This window comes from Saccostrea echinata, unplaced genomic scaffold, assembly GCF_033153115.1.
Source record: "Saccostrea echinata isolate AGI-Se365-2 ecotype Australia unplaced genomic scaffold, CSIRO_AGI_Sech_v1 ptg000023l, whole genome shotgun sequence".
In the NCBI taxonomy this organism is placed as follows: Eukaryota; Metazoa; Mollusca; class Bivalvia; order Ostreida; family Ostreidae; genus Saccostrea; species Saccostrea echinata.
The window spans coordinates 12,320,990-12,330,393 of NW_026889772.1; the positions used below are offsets into that span (position 1 = coordinate 12,320,990).

Sequence of the window (9,404 nt, forward strand, 5' to 3'; positions counted from 1 at the left end):
TTTTTGAAAAAAACGGAAATCGGACATATCTGACGACCGGAAGTGAATTTTGAAAAAATGAAAAAAACGCCTCGGGGTATTTTCATTCTCTATCAACCCTGAAAATTTCAGGAAAATCCATCCAGTCATCTCTGAGAAATCCTGCCGACAAAAAAAGGGAAATAATAATAACTAGAGCAAAGCTCGTTGCAAAGCAACGAGTGGGTCTTCCTTCTTAGCGATTAGCTTGTAAGTTGACGTCGTAATAAAAGGATAAATATTTGTTTAATTTCCACCTAAAGGTTACATGTTTCTGTTTAGATTGTCAACTTTGCTAGCATTCTCTTTCTTCTTTGACCCAAATATCAGGAGACCTCATCTCCGGAACTCTGAATCTGGAGTGAGCATGAGGATATATAATTCTGAATAACTGTGCTCTCTCCAACAGTACTCTTGAAATTGTATCCAAAACACTAATACTCCCAGACCCTCATTTCTTGAATTTTGACTTTTGATTTTTAATTTCTAGACTTTTTCTATTCATCTAACATCTTTGATGCAATCATGTTAGTAACACGTGTCATACTACAGAATCATCAGTGTTTCGCTACATCACTGTCATAATAATTGCTTGACAAAACATTTACTCAGCATAGCTACATAGTAAGTAATCCATATGTGTTACTGATTGAGGATATCCATTCTTTGACAATCAGTAAGTAGAAAAATACTCTTACAAGAAATGCACAGGGATGATTTCAGTAAGACACGGTGTCACTTGTGGAAAATTTTAACATAACCTCTCTTTTAGCCTTTAACTTAAAAGTTAAACTTCATTATCTCAAAAACCGATATCTAAATACATGTACCATTTATATGGCGAAGTGAGCTGGTACTCCCAACCCCTTATTCTTTAAGTCTTTTACCCTGCATGGTTATCTGGAGTCATTGGATATCTTGATGTTTAATCTTGGTCCAGTTGAAATTGAGAAAAAAATGGTTTTACTGTACTTCTTGCGTTCATTTATTTAAGTGTTTTACAAGGGGGGAAAAAGACACATATATTTAAATTTTTGTAACATGTTAAAATAATCTTTTACATGCACAAGTATATTACACATATATTCAAGTAAATTTTTTTAATAATAATTCATTAAAAATATTTGAATCCATTGAAGTTGATTGCAGTAGATATAATGTGAATTATGAGCCTAAGACACAACAAGCAAATTTATGGAACAGTGGTCTCATTCTGTCATTTGTCAACTGAAAAAGTTTGATGATAATAGGCTTGAAACTGTTCAAAATATGCCTCTAAATCATTTTGAAAAAGAATGGCTGCAAATTTAAAAAGTAGGTAACCATGAACTACTTTAGAGTCAACATGATATGACGTCCTTAGATGCATCAACTGACAAGATTTGATGATCGTAGTCCTTATAGTAAGCAAAATATCAATATTTTAATAAATGTAATTTTTGGTCAACTTTGAAGTGACCTTGAGACCAAGCCCTTTGTCCCAGGGCGATTCCCCATGCAAATTTAAATCTACAATATATCCTCATCCTTTTGTGAAAGTTTGGTGATAATCTGCCCAGTGGTTCTTGAGAGGACGATTTTTTAGCAACCAGTTCTTTTGGTTTTATTTACCTAATTATCTCCCCTTGTTTACGGGTCACAACCCTAAGTTTACTAAAAACGGGAGCCCTTGGGCCATGGATACACTATGACAAATTTGACAATAATTGGCCAAGGGGTTCTTGAGTTATGGCCCATATTCTAACAGAGGCCCATGGGTCACAACGCTCACCTGAGTTTCTTTGGCCCTGCTGTTCTTCACCAGACCCTCCCTCCCTTGTAATACTTATTGAGGCCCCACCCTACCCCCAGGGGCCATGATTTAAAAAATTAGAATCTACACTACCCCAGGATGCTTCCACATATGTTTCAGTTTTTCTGGCCCAGTGGTTCTTGAGAAGAAGATTTTTGAAGATTTTGCCTATATTTCAATGTAAAACTTTAATTCCCTATTGTGGCCCCGCCCTACCCCCGGGGGCCATGATTTGAAGAATTTAGATCCTACACTACTACAGGATGATTCCACATAAGTTCCAGTTTTTCTGGCCCAGTGGTTCTTGAGAAGAAGATTTTTGAAGATTTTGCCTATATATTTTAAACTTTGATTCCCTATTGTGGCCCCGCCCTACCCCCCGGGGGCCATGATTTGAAGAGAATCTACACTACCCCAGGATGCTTCCACATAAGTTTCAGCTTTTCTGGCCCACTGGTTCTTGAGAAGAAGATTTTTAAAGATTTTGCCTATATATTTCAATGTAAAACTTTGATTCCCTATTGTGGCCCCGCCCTACCCCCGGGGGCCATGATTTGAAGAATTTTGAATCTACACTACCCCAGGATGCTTCCATATAACTTTCAGCTTTTCTGGCCCTGTGGTTCTTGAGAAGATTTTTTTAATGACCCCACCCTATTTTTGTCTTCTCTTGATTATCTCCCCTTGTAAAGGGGGTTGGTCCTTCATTTTAACAATTTAAACTCCCCTTCACCCAAGGATGCTGTGTACCAACTTTGGTTAAATTTGGCTCAGTGGTTCTTGAGAAGAAGATGAAAATATGAAAAGTTTACAGACGGACGGACAGACAGACGGTCAGACGACGGACAACTGGATTGAGTTGCTCAAAACTCTGGTTAAGTTTAACCACTGGTTAAATCTCTTATCCAGCGGTTAATTTCTAACCATTGGTTAAATTCCATTGCTCAAAATTTGTCCACTGGTTAAAGTTACTTGTCCAAAGGTTAATTTCATCTAACCACTGGTTAACTTTAGCACACCTAAGGGAGCTGTGCTAACTGTTAACCAGTGGTTAGTTATGGCTGCAAGGTTAGTCTTCGATTCCAACTTTGGCAGACGACAAAGAAAAGAAAGGGTATATAGACATTTCCATCACAATTTTGAAGAGGGGGAATTTTCATCTAGGTACAGATTTTCTAGAGAAACAGTAGCAGAAATTACATATATGCTGGAGCCGTATCTGTGCCGCCCAACACTGCGTTCTTATGCAATGACTGCACATGAACAAGTTTTAATGGCACTGAGATATTATGCGACTGGGGACAAAATGACAACAATTGGGGATACCATGGGTTTCCATGTTTCTAGCGTGTCCAGGAGTGTTAGGGATGTGTCAGCCGCACTGTGTGACATTGCTCCACAATATATCAAATGGCCCACAGATCCAGCAGAGAAGATGACCATTAAGCAGGGATTTTACTCCATTGCCTCATTCCCTGGAGTTATCGGGGCTGTAGATGGGACTCATATTCGAATCCAGTCCCCGAGAGAATATGAACATACCTATGTTAATAGAAAGGGGTTTCACTCCATAAATGTCCAGGGAATATGTGACCATACAGGTAATCTTAGAGCTGTGATATTTTACCAACGATACATTTTCCTCATTAGAAAACCCCCTCTTCTTCAATTCAATAATGGCCAAATGCCTGGAAGTACATGTGTAGGGTGAAAGTTTGAAAATGGTAATATTTCCATACGAGTTAAATATTCAAAGGTAAAGTGATAGACTGCGAATCAATAAATCCTTTTACTACTACAAATATAATAAGTTACATGTAACATACATGTAGTTAATATATCTAACTAGTGGTACCGCGAGCAGTAAACTCACTGAATGATACCCCCCCCCCCCCCCTATAAATATATATGGCGAAAGTCCATGTTTTGCTCTTGGGGACCCCAAATAATTGTCAAATAAAAATGTACAATAAGCCTCTCAAATGCACTTTATAACAAAGACTCTGTGAAAGTTTCATTAGATTTCATTCAGTGGTAGAGGAGGACTTGCAGATATGAAATGGGAACCACAAAGCATAACGGAGGTACAGACAGACGGACGGATGTACAGGATATGGACGGAAGTGGACAGACAAACAGACATAAATCCCTATCACTATTTACCCTCCCACGTCTCATGCAAATATAATTATGATATTTCAAACACATTTTTGAAAGTCACATTGCTGGTTTATTATAGGGAAATTTTTGAATGTTTCTGCAAAGTGGCCAGGTTCGAACCACGACTCTTTTATTTTCCGGAGTTCGGACATCGGCATTCATTTAGAAGGAAACCATCGGGGTATTGATGTGGACGGGGTTCTTTTGGGAGATAGTGGGTATGCCTGCAGTAGGTACTTACTTACGCCATACCTGCGGCCTAGTACAAGGTATATGCATGTACCATTACTGATGTCAATGAAATAAAATTCATGAATAACTAAATTACTTTTCATTTAGAAAACTGTGAGCACTGGAAAAATTTAGAAAAACAGCGATATAATGGAACACTAAATTGGGCTATATTCTATTCATTTTTTAAGTTTCATGAATAATAGTAAGCAGACGAAGTTACTTTAATTCCAAGTTTAATGCATTATTTGTAATGCTGTGTATATTCTTTTAAAATTCTACACTTAGAGCACAAATAAAGTACAATGATGCTCATGCAAAAACTAGGGGTGTCGTGGAAAGGTGTTTTGGTTGGTGGAAGAGGCGTTTTATAGTGCTTCATGAAGAAAATAAAGTAAGCATCTTACAAATGAAACAAACAAACAAAAAAATCACTGATCTTGCTATGAACCTTTCCAATATAGTACATTTTACACATTCTCCTGACTAAAAAGATGATAATTATTTCAGGTATTGAGTTTTAATTTTAATGTTTTCACAATGCTACCTTACCTGAATAATAATAACTTACTCTATACATACCTTAAGATAACACATCTCCAAATAATTAGATAGTACAAAGTAATTTTAAGAAAATATTCTGTTTAATTTTTTAATAGTTTTTATTTTTGGGAGGGGGGGTGTTAAGACATAGGGGTATCCTACTCTCATGTTCTAAAAGTTTTGACTAGCTAGTTTAAGTGTAGTGGTACGGTATGGTACTAGTATCCCCTCCCCTGCCTCCTCATTCTAAGTGCCTGAAAGTACCGAGTACACTAATACATACTTCAGTATTTATAGGACCATTCTATTAAATTTTAATATTCATTGACATTTAGTTACAGTTTGCATTTACTTAAACATATTTTTACAAATATGTTTTTTTGTGTTAGTGTGAACCAGGGCGGGTTGCAAAGATAGCGGTGGCTTGTGCTGTACTGCACAATATAGCTCTTCAGAGACATGAGCCAATGGAAGATGATATTAATGGCCCAGGAGACAATGGGGGAAATGACGGAGCAGTGCAGGGTCCCATCAATGATAATGTCAGGAGATTTATCACAGAGCATTATTTCAACTGAGTGTTCTCAAAATTTGATGAAATTTTATTAATGCAGCTAAAAACTGAATATTTAGAAATGTCAACAGTTTTTCAAACTAAGAAATACAACACAGAGAAATTTCATTTTTAAAAATATAAATCAAGAACAAGATGCCTATGGACCACAAAGCTCACCAAAGACACTCTGACCTTATTCTTAGTTTATCAGCAGACCCCCCCCCCCCCCCCTATATACTTCTGTATTTAACACTGATCCCCTATTGTAGTCTCATCCTACCCCAGGAGAAAATGATTTAAACAAACTTGGAAAGAAAACTAAGTGGACCGACAGACCAACCGACAGACAGCAGAAAAACAATATACCCTCCCTTCTTCATAGGAGGGCTTACATAAAAATCATTAATGGTTCACTATTCGTATGAGAAGATTTTAAAAGCCCCCCTTTCTTATTCCTACATAAATATTTGATTCCCCACTGTGACCCCATCCAACCCAAGGGTCCTCATTTGTTTTTTATAATTCTAATAATTCTGAATTTTTTTTAATATAGGGTAAAAAATTGGAAAGTTTAGAATGACAACGATGACAACAACAAAGTATGATTAGAAAAAGCACTGACTTTGGCTCATGTGTGCTAAAAATTTAGGGTTCATTTATATTGCTAGGTTCATGATTAGCAATGTCCATTTTAAGCTTCTTGATTTCAAGATCCACTTTTGTCTTCTGGAGCTTAATCAATTCCCTCTGTTCCTTAATTCTCTCTAAATCCTCAAGCAGAACACGTCTTTGAAGATCTGACACCTTTAATTGTAATTCTGAACTGCCTGTTTCAATAGGTTTCCTCTTTCTTTTCTCTTCAGCTGAATTATTCAATGAAAATATGTCACTGTAAAGCATGCATAATTGAAATATAAATTTAATTTTCATAATTCATCCATATGATATGGTCAATTAAATGTGAATGATAACATTTATGAAAGTGTACCTGAACAATCAGACTTTCTAACAGTTGTCCCTGAATTGGATATTGTTACATTGAATGCAACAGGTGATCCTGTATAAATTAAACCACAAGATAATTTATATTGTTAATTGCTGACACCAATAATGTAAACATAAACATATAATAAATGTATATATTTTTTGTTTAAATTCAAACAATATAAATTCATTTCAAGCATATTCTGTTTTCATATTTATCAATGAGCAATAAAACTTTATTAATCAAATCCATACCTGAAGAATTTTCAGGAAGTTCAATGATTTGTTGGCTCTCACCTGTGTATAAGTAACAATCATTTTAATCTACATTGCAATAAAATTTCCCATATCTCCAGCAGATTTTAAATTTCTTTGATTTAAATTCCTTTGGATGTTTATATTCAATGTTTCTATAAAATCAGATATATATTTACAAAAGTGTCAATACCATTAGATGCTAAGGTCTCAAGCCCACATCCATTATAGGTGTTGCATGAACTTGTATTGCATGAGATCTGTGATTCTGAAATTAAAACAAATAAATATTAAATATTTATATGTACAATTATTGTAAAAAGTAGTTTACATACATTTGATAGAGTTATAACTGGAGATTGAAATTTTTCAGTTTGAGTTTCAGTCTCAAAGCTGGATTTTTTTTTACAGTTTTTTTTAAGTGAAAGAAAGTGATAAGTATAGTGTATTAATGTTTCTCAAAAGTCAAATTAAATTTATTCAATAAAATAATTTTTAAACTACCCAAAACTATTAATAATAGTTTTTAATTTATTTAACTGGTTGTGTATTACATTATTAGATATATGTTCAGAATATATATGATTTGCTTACCAAGACATTCATTAACACAGTCACTATCTTCAGGTTTAGGAACTGATTTCTCTGAAATTGTACATACATATAAATATTATAAAAAATGTCTACAATTTGTCTTCAAACAAACTGCCTACAGGGTAATTAAATTTTTTTTGTTGGATGTATATATTTTAAGTCTGTGAAAGATATAGTAAAAGCTTATAATTCAAATTAAATGAAATTTAATTTGACTTGTAGAAAACATTGTATGACAATAAAATTCTGACTAAAATTAAATAAAAGTGGTTCTAGTCTGTCCTTGATTTGTACTTTACTTTAATTTATTTGCCAGAAATAATTGTGCGTACATCGGCATGGAAAATCACCGACATTTGCACGGTGTAATGTCAAAGTGGTACGGACCGAATCATCATAGGAGCGAAATAGTTAATTTGACCATGACCTTTGTATTTGTTTTGGTGGATGCAGAAAGAATAAAAGCTTCTTATAGAATATGTTACAATGCATAGACAGTGTGCGGCGTTAGCAAAAAACGTAAAACTTGATCCCGTACGACTTTCAATGAATTCATCTAATATTTCTCACGGAAGTAAACGCCGTCGTTCCAGATTATAGTAAAATGCGAATTTCCTCGCCAGTTCATGCAGACGAAGGACCGAGTTGTGCCGAGATTTATGAAGACACAGAAAAATAATAAATAAAGGTTTGTCAAAATTACTTACCTGTTACATTAAATCCGCCAACCTCAATCCCACCTTGAAAGCCTGTGAAATTAGGGGAGTCCTCGTGAAGATCCAATATCTTTTGAGAAATGGCATCAAGAGGGGGATGAGGTGGCCCTCCACCAGTCTTTCTCCGATGAATCTTCTGGGTTACGTTATCCCCCTTTGCTTTTGAACAGGCCTTACGGTATTTCTCTTTGACCTGTTCAACGGTCCTATTTACACCACCCCGGGCATTAACAGCATCTGTGATGCTTTTCCACACACCTGCCTTCTTGGCATTTGTTATTTGATTAGTTTGTTTCGACTGAATAACATCTATATTCTCTTCAACCTTACTTATAATGAACAAAACATCATCAGTAGAGAAATTTTCACTTCTCTTTTTGGCAGCCATTGTTGACAGATGGACAAAGTATATTGCATTATGGGATACTATCCACTGGTTAAGTCATGCTAACCAATGGATAGTTAGCCTATGAACTAATTGCCCTTTGAGCAACAGAAATTTGACCAGTGGTTAAGTAGCCAATGGAAAATAAATTTGACCAATGGTTAGCTTAACCAGTGGTTAAATTTAACCAGAGTTTTGAGCAACCCAATCCAGAAAAACTCACTTAAGCTTTCAGCTCAGGTGAGCTAAAAAGTTTACATACATCAAACAAATGGCCATAGCATTAGCTCTTTGAGCCTTTGGCTCACAAGAGCTAACAAGAGGCCCATGGGCCACATTGCTCACCTGAGCACATTGGTTAGGCAAAAGCACAAATCAGTTCAGATTGGGGGAGGGGGGGGGGGGCTTGAATTTTAAACTACCTTCAATGCCAATTTAACAAATGGCTTTGTTGTACTTGAAAAGCTTTAAAAAAAATTTCCCATATATTCCTTTGTAAAAATTTGATCCCCCATTGTGGCTCCTCCCTATCCCATGGGTCATCATTTGAACAAACTTGAATCTACACTATCTGAGGATGCTTCCATATCAATACGACTAAACATAGTTTTCTGTTCTTGAGAATATTTTTTTCTATATGTTCTTATGTAAAACTTTGGGTCCCACCCTACCCCTGCAAAGACAGATCCAGGGCCAGCGCACTGGGCATGCTCCCCCCGTTTGAATTTTTTTTATGTAGAACTTATATGTCCATTATCCTAAAATCAAGGAAAAACATCTTTTCTTTGTCAGCTTCCCAGACCCCCACCAAGGCCTTGCTCTAGACCCACTGGGGGCTTCAATGGAGCCCCCAGACCCACTGCCTCTAACCCCCCCCCCCCCCCCCGTTACGAAATTCCTGGATCCGCCACTGCCCCGGGGGTCATCATTTGAACAAAATTGAATTTACACTACCTGAGGATGCTTCTATATCAATATGACTAAACATGATTTTCAGTTCTTGAGAAGAAGATATTTTCCTATATGTTCCTATGTAATTTTCAATCCCCCATTGGGCCCCACCCTACCCCTGGGGGTCATCATTTGAACAAAATTGAATTTACACTACCTGAGGATGCTTCCATATCAAAATGACTTATCATGGCTTTGCACTTCTTCAGAAGAAGAAAT

At 36.1% G+C, this 9,404-nt stretch overlaps 2 protein-coding genes and 1 long non-coding RNA gene across 3 annotated transcripts; 2 read left to right on the forward strand and 1 right to left on the reverse strand.

The window, feature by feature from the left end:
• The first annotated feature begins 2,867 nt into the window (after nucleotides 1-2,867).
• On the forward strand, nucleotides 2,868-3,521 carry LOC133191296 (putative nuclease HARBI1). Its single transcript, XM_061327048.1, has one exon. The coding sequence runs from the start codon at nucleotides 2,868-2,870 to the stop codon at nucleotides 3,519-3,521; it is 654 nt and encodes a 217-aa protein (XP_061183032.1).
• A 410-nt stretch (nucleotides 3,522-3,931) lies between these two features.
• On the forward strand, nucleotides 3,932-5,523 carry LOC133191201 (uncharacterized). The gene is made up of 3 exons (XR_009721667.1): nucleotides 3,932-4,239; nucleotides 4,490-4,595; nucleotides 5,134-5,523. It is a non-coding gene; the product is annotated as an uncharacterized LOC133191201 (long non-coding RNA).
• Nucleotides 5,524-5,529: 6 nt separating this feature from the next.
• LOC133191297 (uncharacterized) lies at nucleotides 5,530-8,237 on the reverse strand. Its single transcript, XM_061327049.1, has 6 exons — nucleotides 7,841-8,237; nucleotides 7,134-7,184; nucleotides 6,733-6,807; nucleotides 6,540-6,581; nucleotides 6,289-6,357; nucleotides 5,530-6,163 (listed from the first exon to the last, which is right to left on the reverse strand). Exons 1-6 carry the CDS (start codon nucleotides 8,235-8,237, stop codon nucleotides 5,946-5,948), a joined length of 852 nt encoding a protein of 283 aa, XP_061183033.1. The 3' UTR covers nucleotides 5,530-5,945.
• Between the last annotated feature and the right edge of the window lie 1,167 nt (nucleotides 8,238-9,404).